The sequence below is a fragment of the Salvelinus alpinus genome, chromosome 15, assembly GCF_045679555.1.
Source record: "Salvelinus alpinus chromosome 15, SLU_Salpinus.1, whole genome shotgun sequence".
Lineage (NCBI taxonomy): Eukaryota > Metazoa > Chordata > Actinopteri > Salmoniformes > Salmonidae > Salvelinus > Salvelinus alpinus.
The window spans coordinates 40,693,037-40,710,733 of NC_092100.1; the positions used below are offsets into that span (position 1 = coordinate 40,693,037).

Here is a 17,697-nt window from a genome sequence, read left to right on the forward strand (position 1 = left end):
CTTCCACCATTAAAGATATAGTCCCAACGTTTATCCAAGTCAATGTGTCAGAATCACCCGTCCCTCTCATCTCTATTTCTGTCTCCATCTCTGTTTCTCTCTGAGAGAGAGGGTAAAGAGGGAGTCACCCAGTGGACCCATACTGGAGAGAAAAAGCAGTAGCTGTAGACGCTGTCTCCAATTGTTATATTTCCGGATTGTGTGTGTGTGGTGTGTGTGTGTAGTTTGAGGGAGCTTTGTGTACATTTGCTTTTGTCCCAAGACCCCTCTGTGTATGTGTGTTTGTATTTAAGCTGGAGTGAGGAACCAAGCCCCCTAAACAATCCAGGGGTTAGCCCCCTGAGCAGCCTTTCTCCCCCTCACAAAGAGCAGTCTGTCTGGCTCGGCTTCCTACCCTGGGGCTCCTATTCAGAGAGGGGTCAGCGGAAGAGAGAAAGAGAGAGCAAGGAGAGCGAGGGTTAAAGAGGCAGAGAAATGGACAGAGTGGGGGAGAGAGAGTGGGAGAGAGAGTGGGGGAGAGAGAAAGAGAGCGAGTGGGGGGAGGGATTGAGAGAGAGTGGGGGAGAGAGAGAAAGTTGGGGAGAGAGAGAAAAAGAGTGGGGGGGAAGGGGTACAGAGAGAGAGAGAGAGGGGAAGTGGGACAGAGAGAGAGAGGGGAAGTGGGACAGACTGAAAAAGAAAGGGGGAGAGGGGATGAATAAAAGGGAGTATGAAGGAAGTTAAAGATTGAAAGGATGTGATGTTTTGACTTCCGGTACATTGATGTAGCAGGTGCTTCACATTCAGTCAGAGTACATCCAGTTCAACCAATAAGGACAGCATGTCCTGTGTCTGTAAGGCCAGGGGTCAAGGTGTGTTCTGGGAGCTGCTGCAATTTCTTCTGCACCGGATAACCCCAACACACACACACACGTGCACACATACATATATACACACGCAGACACAAGCATGCTTTGTTTTGTCCCTTGATCCTCCTCTTTACAACGGTGGATGGAGACCAGAAAGAGGCGATAATGACTAGGGAGATAGATCAGAGAGAGAGATCACAGATCAGAGACCAAAGACCAAAGAGAGACCAGAAAGAGACTGGAGTGTGTTTGATCATTATTGGAAAGCCTGGTGTGAATCTGATTTCCCTGAGAGAGATATTCAAAGATATTCAAAGCACAGAGATTTCACTGCTGCAGCAAGAAACCCTGGTTGTTGGAGTGAACCTAGACTTTATTATCCAACACTAGGCATTAGCACTGAGAGCTAATACAAGTCCTCAGCAAGGTTACTCGTGTGTGGGAGTAGTTTGGTGGAGTGAGTGAGTGAATAAGTGAGTGAATGTTTTAGAGGTCGACCGATTATGATTTTTCAACGCCGATACCGATTATTGGAGGACCAAAAAAGCCGATACCGATTAATCGGCCATTTATATTTATTTATTTATTTGTAATAATGACAATTACAACAATACTGAATGAACACTTATTTTAACTTAATATAATACATCAATAAAATCAATTTAGCCTCAAGTAAATAATGAAACATGTTCAATTTGGTTTAAATAATGGAAAAACAAAGTGTTGGAGAAGAAAGTAAAAGTGCAATATGTGCCATGTAAGAAAGCTAAAGTTTAAGTTCCTTGCTCAGAACATGAGAACATATGAAAGCTGGTGGTTCCTTTTAACATGAGTCTTTAATATTCCCAGGTAAGAAGTTTTAGGTTGTAGTTATTATAGGAATTATAGGACTATTTCCCTCTATACCATTTGTATTTCATTAACCTTTGACTATTGGATGTTCTTATAGCCACTTTAGTATTGCAAGTGTAACAGTATAGCTTCCGTCTCTCTCCTCGCTCCTCCCTGGGCTCAAACCAGCAACACAACGACAACAGCCACCATCGAAGCAGCGTTACCCATGCAGAGCAAGGGGAACAACTACTAGAAGGCTCAGAGCGAGTGACGTTTGAAACGCTATTAGCGCGCTAACTAGCTGGCCATTTCACATCGGTTACACCAGCCTCATCTCGGGAGTTGATAGGCTTGAAGTCATAAACTACGCAATGCTTGATGTACAACGAAGAGCTGCTGGCAAAACGCACGAAAGTGCTGTTTGAATGAATGTTTACGGGCCTGCTTCTGCCTACCACCGCTCAGTCAGATACTTAGATACGTGTATGCTTTTATGCTCAGTCAGATTATATGCAACACAGGACACGCTAGATAATATCTAGTAATATCATCAACCATGTGTAGTTAACTAGTAGTTATGATTGATTGTTTTTTATAAGATAAGTTTAATGCTAGCTAGCAACTTACCCTGGTTTACTGCATCCGCGTAACAGGCAGTCTCCTTGTGGAGTGCAACGAGAGAGAGGCAGGTCGTTATTGCATTGGACTAGTTAACTCTAAGGTTGCAAGATTGGAACCACCGAGTTGACAAGGTGAAAATCTGTCGTTCTGCCCCTGAACAAGGCAGTTAACCCACCGTTCGTTCCTAGGCCATCATTGAAAATAAGAATGTGTTCTTAACTGACTTGCCTAGTTAAATAAAGGTATAAAACTCTCCTTCCTCTACCCTGCTCTCCTTCCTCTACCCTACTCTCCTTCCTCTACCCTGCTCTCCTTCCTCTACCCTGCTCTCCTTCCTCTACCCTGCTCTCCTTCCTCTACCCTACTATCCTTCCTCCACCCTACCCTGCTCTCCTTCCTCTACCCTACTCTCCTTCCTCTACCCTGCTCTCCTTCCTCTACCCTGCTCTCCTTCCTCTACCCTGCTCTCCTTCCTCTACCCTACCCTGCTCTCCTTCCTCTACCCTGCTCTCCTTCCTCTACCCTGCTCTCCTTCATCTACCCTACTATCCTTCCTCTACCCTACCCTACTCTCCTTCCTCTACCCTACTCTCCTTCCTCTACCCTGCTCTCCTTCCTCTACCCTGCTCTCCTTCCTCTACCCTCTCTCCTTCCTCTACCCTACTCTCCTTCCACTACCCTGCTCTCCTTCCTCTACCCTGCTCTCCTTCCTCTACCCTACTCTCCTTCCTCTACCCTGCTCTCCTTCCTCTACCCTACTCTCCTTCCTCTACCCTACTCTCCTTCCTCTACCCTGCTCTCCTTCCTCTACCCTACCCTACTCTCCTTCCTCTACCCTGCTCTCCTTCCTCTACCCTACTCTCCTTCCTCTACCCTACTCTCCTTCCTCTACCCTGCTCTCCTTCCTCTACCCTACTCTCCTTCCTCTACCCTGCTCTCCTTCCTCTACCCTGCTCTCCTTCCTCTACCCTACTCTCCTTCCTCTACCCTACTCTCCTTCCTCTACCCTACTCTCCTTCCTCTACCCTGCTCTCCTTCCTCTACCCTACTCTCCTTCCTCTACCCTACTCTCCTTCCTCTACCCTACTCTCCTTCCTCTACCCTACTCTCCTTCCTCTACCCTACTCTCCTTCCTCTACCCTACTCTCCTTCCTCTACCCTACTCTCCATCCTTTCTCCTCTCGCTCTCCCTCCCTGAAGGCTCTTAGAGCTATTAACGTGTGAGTCTCTTACCTTGACCAAGAAGGTTGTGTGTGTGTGTGTGTGTGTGTGTGTGTGTGTGTGTGTGTGTGTGTGTGTGTGTGTGTGTGTGTGTGTGTGTGTGTGTGTGTGTGTGTGTGTGTGTGAATAGCGAACAGACATGACAGGGGTGCCAAAGTAATGATGAGAGCATTACTGGCATGGGAGTCAGTGATGCGTGCTGAAAACAGAGTGGGTGGTTGGATTAGCTAGGATGTGACAGTGTTAACATGCTATGGATAGATCAACATTAAGGGACAAATCCTGACTTGAAAAATGTCCATAAATGGAAGTTCCACATGTTGTGAGTAGGAACTTTTTGCCTAACAAAGATGGTCTTTCTGTCTCTCTCTCCTGCTGTCTCTCCCTCTCTCTCTGTCAGGCTGAGTTGGGTGTTCGGGGGGTGAGTAGGGAGCTTGTGGGGTCTGAGCTCAGCCTTCCCCAGGAGAAAGGGGCTCATCCTGTCCTCTCTCCTCACATCCTGGCTCACCCATCCTACCCCTTCAGCCTCACCCCCAGCTCTGTCATGCAGGACCGGCGACTACAGGGCCTCAGGTGAGCCACTCTATCATCCTCAGCTTGTGGATGCCTACACACACACACACACACACACACACACACACACACACACACACACACACACACACACACACACACACACACACACACACACACACACACACACACACACACACACACACACACACACACACACACACACACACACACACACACACACACACACACACACACACACACACAAACCCATCATATAAGTCTCTATACTTGCTTAAACCTTAAAACGCATACACCTCCTTTAACTCCATGACAGCAGTCTCCAATTTGCAATCTGATCCCCAACTCCTCCCCCTCCTGTAGTCTACCTGGTCAGGTACAACCTGCAGTTCACTCAGGGGCGGTCCAAGAGGAGTACCTAAGAGGACTCCGCCCCTTCGCCACCTCAGATGACCTCCGCCTGCGCTCGCTGCCCCTGGGGCTCGACCCCACCACTGCTGCCCACGTTACTGCTGCTGCTGCCTACTACCACCCTGCCTACCTCCACCACCTACACAGGTCAGTCTATAGACTACCCTACCTATCCCCACCACCTACACAGGTCAGTCTATAGACCACCCTGCCCACCCCTACCACCTACACAGGTCAGTCTATAGACCACCCTGACTACCCCCACCATCTACACAGTCAGTCTATGGACCACCCTGCCTACCTCCAAGACATACAGAGGTCAATCGATACCACCCTGCCTACCTCCACCTACACAGGTCAGTCTATAGACTACCCTGCCTACACCAACTACACAGGTCAGTCTATAGACTACCCTGCCTACACCAACTACACAGGTCCGTCTATAGACTACCCTATCTACCTCCACCACATACACAGGTAGGTCTGTAGACCACCCTACCTACCTTCACCACCTACACTACTCAGTCTATAGATCACCCTGCCTACATCCATCACCTACACAGGTCAGTCTAGAGACAACCCTGCCTATACCACCTATACAGGTCAGTCTATAGACCACCCTGCCTACCTCTACAACCTACATAGGTCAGTCTATAGAACCCTGCCTTCCTCAACCACATACACAGGTCAGTCTAAAGACCAGCCTGCCTACCTCCACCACCTACACGGGTCAGTCTATAGACTACCATACCTACCTACACCACCTACACAACTCAGTCTATAGACTATCCTGCCTACCTCCACCACCTACACAGGTCAGTTTACAGACTACCCTGCCTACCTCAACCACCAACTAAGGTCAGTCGGTAGACAACCCTGCCAACCTCCACCACATACACAGCTCAGTCTATACCATCCTGGCTACCTCCAACACCTACACAGGTCAGTCTATAGACCACCCTGCCTACCTCAACCACCAACACAGGTCAGTCTATAGACAACCCTGCCAATACCCCCTACACAGTTCACTCTATAGACTACAATGCCTACCTCCAAAAGTCAGTCTATATACCACCCTGCCTAACTCCACCACCTACAAAATGCAGACTATAGACTACCCTGCCTACTGCAGCAGGTCCGTCTATAGACTACCCTGCCTACAACCACCTACACTGGTCAGTCTATAGACCACCATACCGACATCCACCAACAACACTGGTCAGTCTATAGACCATCCTGAACTACACCACCTACACAGGTCAGTCTATAGACTACTCTGCCTACCTCCACCACCTACACTAGTCAGTCTATAGACCACCCTGCCTACCTCTACCACCTGAACAGGACAGTCTATAGACTAGCATACCTACATCCACCACCTACACAGGTCAGTTTATAGACCACCCTGCCTACATCAACCACCAACGAAGGTCTGTCGATAGACTACCCTGCCAACCTCCACCACATACACAACTCAGTCTATACCATCCTGCGTACCTCAAACACCTACACAGGTCAGTCTATAGACTACCCTGGGTACCTCGATCACCTACACAGGTCCGTCTATAGACCACCATACCTACCTCCACCACCTAAACAGGTCAGCCTATAGACCAGCATAACTACATCCACCACCTACACAGGTCAGTCTATAGACCACCCTGCCTACATACACCAGCTATACAGGTACGTTTATAGACCACACTGCCTACATCACCTACACAGGTCAGTCTATAGACAACCCTACCTATACCACCTACACAGGTCACTCTATAGACTACCATGCCTACCTCCACAAGTCAGTCTATATACCACCCTGCCTAACTCCACCACCTACACAGGTCAGTCTATAGACTATCCTGCCTACCTCAGCAGGTCAGTCTATAGACCACCCTGCCTACACCACCTACACGGGTCAGTCTATGGACCACCATACCAACCTCCACCAACAACACTGGTCAGTCTATAGACCATCCTGCCTACACCAGCTACACAGCTCAGTCTATAGACCACCATGCCTACCTCTACCACCTACATAGGTCAGTCTATAGGCCACCATGCCTACCTCCACCACCAACACAGGTCAGTCTATAGTCAACCCTACCTATACCATCTACACAGTTCACTCTATAGACTACCATGCCTACCTCCATAAGTCAGTCTATAGACAACCCTGCCTACACCACCTACACGGGTCAGTCTATGGACCACCATACCAACCTTCACCAACAACACTGGTCAGTCTATAGACTACCCTGCCTACACCACCTACACAGGTCAGTCTATAGACCACTCTGCCTACCTCCACCACATAAACAGGTCAGTCTATAGACCACCATGCCTACCTCTACCACCTACACAGGCCAGTCTTTAGTCCACCCTGTCTCTACCACCTACACAGGACAGTCTATAGACCACCCTGTGTACATCATCTATACAGGTCCGTCTATAGATTACTCTACCTCCACCACCTACACAGGTCAGTCTATACCACCCTGCATACACCACCTACACAGGTCAGTCTATAGACCACCCTGTCTACCTCCACCACCTACACAGGTCAGTCTATAGACCACCCTGTCTACCTCCACCACCTACACAGGTCAGTCTATAGACCACCCTGTCTACCTCCACCACCGACACAGGTCAGTCATTAGACCACCCTGCCTACCTCTACCCATACACGGTCAGTCTATACCACCCTGCCTATGTCCACCACCTACACATGTCAGTCTATAGACCATCCTTCCTAACTCCACCACCTACACAGGTCAGTCTATAGACAAGTCTGCCTACCTCCACCACATACACAAGTCAGTCTATAGTCCACCCTGCCTCTACCACCTACACATGTCAGTCTATAGACCACTCTGTCTACATCATCTACACATGTCAGTTTATAGACCACCCTGCCTGCCTCTACCACCTACACAGGTCAGTCTATAGACAACCCTGCCTACCTCTACCACATACACAGGTCAGTCTATACCACCCTGCCTATGTCCACCACCTACACATGTCAGTCTATAGACCATCCTTCCTAACTCCACCACCTACACAGGTCAGTCTATAGACAAGTCTGCCTACCTCCACCACATACACAAGTCAGTCTATAGTCCACCCTGCCTCTACCACCTACACATGTCAGTCTATAGACCACTCTGTCTACATCATCTACACATGTCAGTTTATAGACCACCCTGCCTGCCTCTACCACCTACACAGGTCAGTCTATAGACAACCCTGCCTACCTCTACCACATACACAGGTCAGTCTATACCACCCTGCCTATGTCCACCACCTACACACTTTATAGACTCCCATGCCTACCACAATAGGTCAGTCTATCGACCACCCTGCCTACCTCTACCACATACACAGGCCAGTCTATAGACTATCCTTCCTAACTCCACCACCAACACAGGTCAGTCTATAGACCAGTCTGCCTACCTCCACCACATACACAAGTCAGTCTATAGACCACTCTGTCTACATCATCTACACATGTCAGTTTATAGACTACCCTGCCTGCCTCAACCACCTACACAGGTCCCTCTATAGACCACCCTGCCTACCTCTACCACCTACATAGGTCAGTCTATAGAACCCTGCCTACCTCAACTACATACATAGGTCAGTCTAAAGACCACCCTGCCTACCTCCACCACCTACACAGGTCAGTCTATAGACCACACTGGCTACCTCTACCATCTACAGTAGTCAGTATATATACCACCCTGCCTACCTCAATCACATACACAGGTCAGTCTGTAGACCACCCTGCCTTCCTCCACCACATACACAGGTCAGTCTATACCATCGTGCCTACCTCCACCACCTCCACAGATCAGTTTATAGACCACAATACCTACCTCCACCACCTCCACAGATCAGTTTATAGACCACAATACCTACCTCCACCACCTCCACAGATCAGTTTATAGACCACAATACCTACCTCTTCCACCTACAGAGGTCAGTATATAGACTACCCTGACACCTACACAGGACAGTCTATACATCATTCTGCCTACCTCAACCACCTACACAGGTCAATCTATAGACCACCCTGCCTACAAGTCAGTCTATAGACTACCCTGCCTTCCTCCACCATCTACATAGGTCAGTCTATAGACCACCCTGGCTACCTCAAACACATATGCAGGCCAGTCTTTAGACCACCCTGCCAACACCACCTACACAAGTCAGTCTATAGACTACCCTGCCTACCTCCACCATCTACGCAGGTCAGTCTATAGACCACCCTGTTTCCCTCCACAACCTCCACAGGTAAGTCTATATACCATCCTGCCTACCTACACCACCTACACAGTCAGTCTACAGACCACCCTGCCTACTTCAGTCTGGCTCTGCAGTTATCAGAGTCAGTTTTTTGCAGATATGGAGACAGAGACCCATAGACAGGCAGACAGGAAGATGAAAAGACAGACAGGGACACAGAGAGACAGACAGGGAGACGGGGTTTGCAGCAGCCTGTGTGTTTGTGTTTCCAGGATGAGATGTATAAACGCGACTGAACCCCAAAGTGTGCCTTACTGTAAAAAAATTATAAGTTGAAAACATTGCTCCCTCTCTCTTTGACTCTTTCCCTCCTTTCCTTTTCTTTGTTTTCGTTTTCTCCCTCCTTCTTTTCCACTTGTCCCTGTGTGTTCCAGGATGGAGGAGTCTTTGTGTCTTTCTGCACTACGGTCTCAGTTCTACTCTGTACCAGCAGGGGGGGGCTTCCCTCACCTCCACCCCTCTGCCCTCCACATGCACCTGCCTGGGGCACGCTACCCTGGGGAGTTCAGCCACACACACAGTGCACTGGCTGAGAGGTACAGTAACACACACGTATAAGACACACACACACACACACACACCTGCACCTTCCCACACATCACACTGGCTGAAAGGTGTTACACTCATACATGCACACAAACACACACAGTTTGTACATGCACACAACACACACATCTCTCTGCAGGAAAGGCACAGGTTGCTGACTATTATATTTTTAGAACACACCCCACCATGCTACCATACACACATCACGAACACACATCAGTGTGTGTGTGTTCATCCTGTGGTTACCTATTAATTGTTCATCTGCTCTTGCTCACTCATGCTGTGTATGTCTAATATAGTGTGTGTGTGTGTGTGTGTGTGTGTGTGTGTGTGTGTGTGTGTGTGTGTGTGTGTGTGTGTGTGTGTGTGTGTGTGTGTGTGTGTGTGTGTGTGCGTGCGTGCGTGCGTGCGTGCGTGCGTGCGTGTGTGCGTGCGTGTGTGTGTGTGTAAGTGCATGCTTGGGCATGTGTGTGCATAGGTGTGTGTGTTAAACAGTGTGTGGTTAATCTGCCCCATGGTGGGTGTTGCATCTCTCACCCTCTCTCCCCTGTGTGTGTGTGTGTGTGTGTGTGTGTGTGTGTGTGTGTGTGTGTGTGTGTGTGTGTGTGTGTGTGTGTGTGTGTGTGTGTGTGTGTGTGTGTGTGTGTGTGTGTGTGTGTGTGTGTGTGTGTGTGTGTGTGTGTGTATTTTTTTACCTCCCCCACAGAATACAGATGGAGGAAGAGCTTCGCCAACGAGAGAGGGAGCGAGAGCGTGAACGAGAGAAACAGAGGGAGCATGAGCTTGAACGGGAGAGAGAGAGGGAGCGGGAGAGAGAGAGGGAGAGACAGATGGTGAGAGTGGTGAAGAGCCAGTACCTTGCTGGGCTGAAGGCTCTCACGGCTCTGCCGGAGGACAGGGTCAGACCTGGGGAGAGGCTGACACCTAACAGACTGGGTACGGTGTACACACACAGATACATACACACACACACACACACACAGTATAGACGCAATAAACACACATTGATTGGTTGATTTCCCGTTAATTATGGACCAGAAATTTCTCTTTTAAGTAGAGCCTGATTGCCATCAATATCATGCATTATAACAACCATAATGTATTTCAAAGTGTGTTCTTAAAATGAAATGAAGCATTCATTGTAATACCTCATCTATTTTCCCCAGGTAAGCCCACCCTCCCTGCCCTCCCATTACCTAAACCTCTACAGCCAGGCCTCCAGTCAGCCCCTCACCTCATGCCCAGCCTGGTGCCCTCTCAGATGGGGAACACACACACTGCCTCAGCCTCTTCCGGGGGGCTCCATGGAACACTGGTCTCTGCCATGATGCTCCAACAGGCCAATGGGGAGGAGCGCATGTTGGCACGTCAACGCCGGCAGGGGCAGGAGAGGGAGGTGTGGCCACCTGGGGAAGGGGTGGAGCCTAGGAGCTACAGGTCAGTGTTTAATCAGACAAGGAACAAGCAGTTGAGAAAGGTGGGGTTGACCTGTGTGTGTGCGTTTGTTTGATAACACTACAGTATCCGCCGAGTCAGTACTCTCTCTACTCTGCTGACATCTACTTTTAGATTGGCTGCATCATCAAGGTCAACTTTGATAAAACCCAGTGTGTGTTTGTGACTACATTGTGTTTGTTGTCTTCACAGATCCAACGCCAGCCAACGTGACACAGGCAACAGAGAATCTCAACCTCACCTAGGAGCCCCACCTCCACTCATCTCACCCAAACCTCACCTCCTCCCCCACCCCCCTGCCCCTTCCACCACCCTCTGGAACCCTGCCTCCCTCACTGAGACGCCCCCAGACCCCCGTTTCAGGTTCGACTCCCCTGTTCCTCCATCTCGCTCCCCTCCTGACCTGACCAGAGCCGAGCGGTCCCCCAGCTGGGAGAGGGGGGAGGATGGGTGCAGGAAGAGGGGGAAGGACGCAGAGAGGTTCTCGTCTGTCAGGGGACCCATTCTGCAGGAGCCTGGCCTCTGGGGCTGGGCTGAGCTTGAAAGATCCACTCACAGTCTCCACCACCACCACCAGAGTGGTTCGCTGTCCGTTTCCTCCCCCAGCCCCAGCTCCAACCTGGGGGTCCAGCACCACGCCAGCTCCCCATCTCCCTCCATGGACCTCCAGAGGTCTGAACGGCCAGGCCAGGAGCCTCAGAACCCAGTGGTGTACGATGAGATCCTCCAGCAGCACCGCAGGCTGGTCAGCAAGCTGGACCTGGAGGAGAGCAGGAGGAGAGAGGCCAGGGAAGGAGGTAAGAAGAGAGGGGACGGGATGTAAGAGAGAGGGAGGTGAGGAGAGGGGTTTTTCAGAGTGTATGAGACGAGATCTGGTGTGGTCTTTAACATAAATATTGTCGGTGCTCTCTCACCAGGGTATGACTATGATCTAGATGAGTGGATTGATGACAGTGATGAGGAGGAAGTGAGGGCCCACCTCAGAAGGGTAGCAGAGCAGCCCCCGTTAAAACTGGACACATCCTCAGAGGTAACTGCCATGCATGCACACTTAAGAATCGCCACGTCCTCTTACTATAACGTTGTGTGATTGTTCGTTCTCTGTAATCTGTTTTTTTGTAGAAGATGTGTTTCCTGCGTGTGTGTGGCCTGACCACGCTGGCCCATCGTGACCAGCTGCTTCATCAGAAGAGGAGGAAGAGGAGGAGGATGTTGAGAGAGCGCAGCATCTCCCCTCCAGCAGTACGAGGCAAGAGGAAGACCTCTCCGCCTCCTGTGGCACCCGCTCCCCCCCTCAGCACCACTCTCACCCCAGAGGAGATGAACTGCTCCCCTCACCTGGAGGACAAGAAACACTTTCTCAACATGTTCAGCCTGTCCCATGTGACCAACCAGCAGAGGAGAGGTAACATACACTACACTAACCCCTATACACTACACCCTTGCTCTTATTCTCCAACCTCTAACCACTACACTCTAGTGTACTGTAATGCTATATCCCAGGAGTATTCAAATCTTGCTCGAAGAGGTCAAGAGTACCGCTGGTTTTCTTTTCTACCTGATAATTAATTGGTGTCCCAGGTCTAAATCAGTCTCATTCTCACCCTCCCCCGTCCACCCCCCGTCCCCCACACACCCCCTCTCTCTCTAGATAAGGAGAAGATGGAAGGGTTGTTGAAGGCTATAAAGCTGAAGAGTGTGACGTTGGACACCATCAGATACAACCCATTACCCCTCTGTAGAAGCCCCCCTGTTTCCCCAACTGGTAAGACAAACACACACACACACACACACACACACACAAAGGGTAACACCCATGAGATCCTTATACTGCGTTTATGTTTATGTTATCAGGCGAATCAAACGGACTCCACTACCCAGACTCCCCAAGCCCCTCGCCCTCCTACCCCCACCACCCCAACAACCTCCACACAGACCCACTAAAACCATCCACCCCTCCACCCAGCCAACCGCCTCCCCTGGCCCCCGACCCCAACACGAAAGGACTGGGTGGAGGTCACCCAGCTAAGAGGCTCCAGTGCCTCCAGAATGGAGCAGGCCACCCTGGCCATCATCCTCAACAGAAGGTTCCCCTGGCTGTGCAGAACGGGCAGAACAAACCCTGGGAAAGATTCATCCCGAAGGACTTCCACCAGTCTGTGTTGCAGTCTACCCACAAGACACTGAGTGGCTCCACCTGCGTTCCAGAGTCCAGTATAAAGTCTGAGCCCTCAGTGCCCTACAACATCCCCCCACTGAAGAGACCAGCCCTCCTCAACACATCCCTACACCCCACCAACGGGCATCACCCTTACCCCTCTCCACCCCACCATGTACCCCTTGGCGTACGTGATGAGCTGTCAGAGGAAGAGGATGAGGAGGAGGAGGGAGAAGCCCCTAGGAAGTGGAGGGGCATAGAGTCAGTCTTTGAGGCGTATCAGGAGTATGTGGATGGTGAGTTTACCTTTGGGCTTTATTTGGGATGAGTCAAATAAAAATACACCTGTTTCATCTACAAATATGTTTGTTTTTTATGTTTTTGTCTCACTTGCTGTCTCTCCCCCTCACACTCACTTTCTCACCCTCTATGCCGCTCTCTCTATCGGTCTTCCTCTCTCCCTCTATGACCCCATGTCTCCCTTTACCCTCCTGTCGCTCTCTCTATATCTCTCTTCCCCTCTCTCTCTCGCAGAGCGGGGTATGGAGAGACAGGTTCTTCACAGTCAGTGCCGGAGGCTGGAGACTCAGAACTACACTCTCAGTCTGACAGCTGAACAACTCTCACACAGCATGGCGGTAAGAACCTCAAGGCCCATATATGCACAAAGTGTCCTCAAAGTCCACATATACACAGTGTCTCAGAGTAGGAGTGCTGATATAGGATCTGTCCATACAATCTTATTTATTATGATCTAAAAGTGGAAAGTAAAGCTTGATCAGCACTCTGACTGACAGTCTGTCTGTTTCTGTCTACACTGATGTGCTTTGTTCACCCCCACTCTCACTTTTAGTGACGCTCTCGCTCTTTATCTCTCTCTTGCTCCCATCCCTGTCTTTCTCTCTCTAGGAGCTGGTGAGTCAGAGACAGAGGGTGAGAGATGAGAGAGAGAGGCTGCAGGCTCAGCTGGAACACTTCAGGAAGTGTCTGACCATTCCCAACGTGCACTGGGGCAAGGGGCAGGTCAAAGGTCGCCCCTCCCCGGTGACCCCCTGTCCTGCTGCAGACCGACAGACAGACAGACAGACAGACCAACGACCGATGACCGATGGAGAGAGAGAGGACACTGAATTGGTTCCCAGTCAGAGGCAGAGGGGGAAGAGAGCTCTGGACTGGGAAGGAAGACAGGATGATAGAAAGGGAGGAGGGAGAAAAGGAGGACAGGCCCTGTAACCTCACATGCCACTCTCCTAGACTTTGTATTGTAGTCAGACTCACCACTGGTGAAAGACTGGTAGTCTAAAAGCTAGAGGACATAGCTACATAAGGGTATGGCATAATATTGGGACACTCTTTAACCAATTGTAGACTTTGGGATGAATACAATGAGCAGTCATATGACCTCCCTTTTCCCTCTATGGTCTGGAAGGGTTTGGAAGCAACCAATAGCCAGCCAACCAACCACTGAACTGAAAGGACTTGAATCAGCCAAGATGCACTTAAAGACCTAGAAGAGCTACTAGTGATCATACTAGTGACAGTACTGTTGAAACTACCTAGAACTAAACACTGTGTTGTAGAGCTTTTACTATTCTGGAGCTTTTTTCACTTGGGTTCATGGACTAGCAAAAACACATGTGTAGAATATTTAAGACAGTGTTTCTATAAGGAAATAACTGGAGGTTTTGAAAAATGTTTTTTTTAAATAAATCTTTATAGGATTTAGAAGTCTCAGTTATGTTTTTAATAATTATGCCATTGATAATGTAAATAGCCTACCTATTAAGCCAGAATGTTGTATGTTTTTATTGTTTTAATTATTGTTATTTAAAAGCCTGCTTTAGAATAAACATTTGGGGTAAAAACAAGATGCTTGGAATAATTTTGTGCTGTTGCTGGCCAGTATGAAATATTTAAAGAGAAGTAAACATTTTAGAAGCGCTGTATGTTAAAGGTTCTCCATAAAAGTAGTGTACTATGTCATCACGTAATTGCCCTCGAGCCCTGCAGCTGTGCACAAAGACATGCACGTGCTTGGGCTTACTCTACAACCTCATTGGACAATGCTATGTCGATCTGATCCCGCCTCCCACTTTAAACATTTTAGGGAGGTGAGAAAGAAGTACCCTGGAGCAGGTCCTTGCCGTTCTGTCGCCCTAGGTGAGACCAAACAATGCTGCCCCCTACAAAACTAGAATAATCCCCGTAAGCAAAATGACATTGAAAATACGTATTTTCAAGACGTTGAAGTTAGGGTAAATGTAGGTTTTGAATGAAAAGTGAAAATGTATTTTTCGTATGTTTAAAATACATATTTTCCAGGATGTTGAAAAAGCGTATTTTCTGGACGTAGGAAAAATATGTATTTTCCGGACGTTGAAATCAGGTAAATTTTTGGTTCTTAAATTAAAGTTGAAAATAAGTAATTTATAGACGTCTATGTTTGGCTGAAATCAAGGCTGGTCCAGAAATCTATGTCTGTGGATCTATGTCTGTGGACGTTGAAATCAAATCTGAACCAAACATAGACGTCTATGATTGCACCGAAAAAAAGATGTCCAAAAGGCGTCGCCGTCGGTCATTGCTTACTGAGGTGTAGCCTACAGTGTTGTCTGAAATTAAATTTTATGAATGTCCATCTATGTGGTAAACCTACCCTTTAAAAACAAAAATCGAATGAAAAAAGACTTTCAAATGACGTTGGCTCGTGCTTGCTGGGGTGTAGCCAAAATGGAATTTTATAAATGCCCATTCATGTGGTAGGCCCGCCGTTTGTAAAACAGGCCGATGCATTGGTTTAATTAGTTCTGATACCTGTGACTAATCAATTTGGATATTTAAGTTCTGTATATCAGCTAACCAACTTTATCAGGAGTTATCGTGAGCCTATTTGCAATGTGTTTACACAGCGGGAAAAGCAGAAGTATTTTCTTTTTCACTATGATCAGCTTGTCAAAAATGTAGATACAAACTTAAAAATACTGATCATGACAAAGGTGAAACTCCTGGACAACTGTTGTGATTGTCCATTCCATATTGTCCATTTTACTTTGTTTCACCTGTTCTGTTTTTAGAATGTGTTAACATGACAGCACATTTTATTAGCACCATTTAGGTTAGTTAGGCTATTTGATAGGAGAAACCGGCATGATGTAAAAAGTGTCCGTCTCATTACATTGTCATACATTTTATCTCCATTCTTTGGTCTACAGAAAAGGCTACATACCCTATCTACCATATCCTATATCTGCTACATGATTTATGTTAGATCATTTTTTTGACGGAACGTTGGTGGAGCGCCGCAGCAATGCATCTCTCCAACAGCACCCTGGAGAGGCACGCTGGGAATGTACAAGCAAAATATTTTGCGCCCCTGCCTTTGACAAAGTGGCACTGCTTATCACAGGGCGGCATCAGATCACCTAAAAAGCCCATATGCCACTGGTTGAGATTCATTGTTTTGGGGCAGAATTATGTGATGTTTTATGTATTGTTGCCGCCCTCGTCAATCTTGCCTAATGAGTGGGCAGATGGCTGTGCGCTGGAGGCGGGGGACAGAAAGGGTAATATTTCGATAATGATAGCTATTTTATCTTCTTTTAAACTGAGTCCCAGCCACAATCACCTCATAACCTGTTGGTCATTGAGCTATCTTCTGCCACAGGACAGAAATGACAAATAAAAGTCACCCAGCCAATTGTAAACAGATGGTCCCCATGCTGACACAGGTTTACCACAGAGATCTACTGCACATTTTAGTAATGACGGGTCATCTCTCTACGCCCTATTGACTTTAGAGGAACTCAGCCCTTCCATTGCAGATACTCAGTCCAACCCCGCTCTACCTCACGCCTAACCTAGCCTACCTACAGTACACAACCACTATCTGCCCCCCACAACAAATGAAAAACAAAGACACATATTCTGTGAAATCATGTTTCTACCTGCTCTAGTTAATCTTTTGCTTGTAAGCCTATAATGTAATATATATAGCTATTTATGGAAATATTTCGGATGAAAATGCAAATAAAATGTTTGTATAATTTAGAACTTGTCTAGATCAATGTCAATGGGACTTACCTGTATAAATAATCATTTTGATCAATAAAAAAATGTTTAAATTGGAGTCATTTTTGACAATATTTTACTCCTCAGCTAGGCTACATCTCCTGTCCATCTACTCTGAACTGGCGTGTTTTTATTGTATTTTTTAGATCAGTGCAGATGAGGGAGAGGAGACAAGGAAATGAAACCACTGTGCACTGTCGACTGTAATATCTGAGAATATGTCTGACCAAAGAGAGTAAAGGACATTGAACTACAGAAGAACGGTAGAAAAGCTTCCAAGTATTTACATGTAGTTTATGCCCTCTGCTGGCCAGACCTGGTATGGCACTATTGGTGTCCAACCAAAATGTTACTTCTCCGAAAGACACACGCATACATACAGGTTTTGGAGAGGTGCGAGGGGCTGCCACATTGGGTACCGGGGAACTGTTGTTGTGGGGGGTTAAGTGCCTTGCTCAAGAGCACAACGCCAGACAATGGCATCTAGGATTTGATGCCAGCAACGCAACGGTTGCCAGCTCACTTCCTCCAGGATTTCTTTTCCGGAGAACTGGCAAACCTCCGGTTGCTGGCTTGCCTCTCTAACTGCTAGGCTACCTGTCGCCCCTCTGATTCTGGTGCTGCTCAGTCTTTTAGAAATATGATGAAAAATCCATCCAGCCCATAGTTATACCAATCAAAATGCTTTAAAACTCACAA

The 17,697-nt window shown here is 48.1% G+C and overlaps 1 protein-coding gene across 2 annotated transcripts in view; it reads left to right on the forward strand.

Annotated features, from left to right (window-relative positions):
* Positions 1-17,056, forward strand: part of LOC139540058 (genetic suppressor element 1-like) — a 39,718-nt gene extending 22,662 nt beyond the window's left edge. For both annotated transcript variants that reach the window (XM_071343599.1, XM_071343598.1), the window contains exons 4-15: positions 3,925-4,097; positions 4,422-4,616; positions 9,146-9,307; positions 10,024-10,253; positions 10,484-10,754; positions 10,965-11,569; positions 11,690-11,802; positions 11,895-12,177; positions 12,424-12,537; positions 12,627-13,226; positions 13,465-13,568; positions 13,840-17,056. In XM_071343599.1, the coding sequence (XP_071199700.1) occupies positions 3,925-4,097; positions 4,422-4,616; positions 9,146-9,307; positions 10,024-10,253; positions 10,484-10,754; positions 10,965-11,569; positions 11,690-11,802; positions 11,895-12,177; positions 12,424-12,537; positions 12,627-13,226; positions 13,465-13,568; positions 13,840-14,163 (3,174 nt within the window). In that variant the 3' untranslated portion in view covers positions 14,164-17,056. The remainder of the gene's footprint in view (positions 1-3,924; positions 4,098-4,421; positions 4,617-9,145; positions 9,308-10,023; positions 10,254-10,483; positions 10,755-10,964; positions 11,570-11,689; positions 11,803-11,894; positions 12,178-12,423; positions 12,538-12,626; positions 13,227-13,464; positions 13,569-13,839) is intronic.
* Positions 17,057-17,697: the final 641 nt, after the last annotated feature.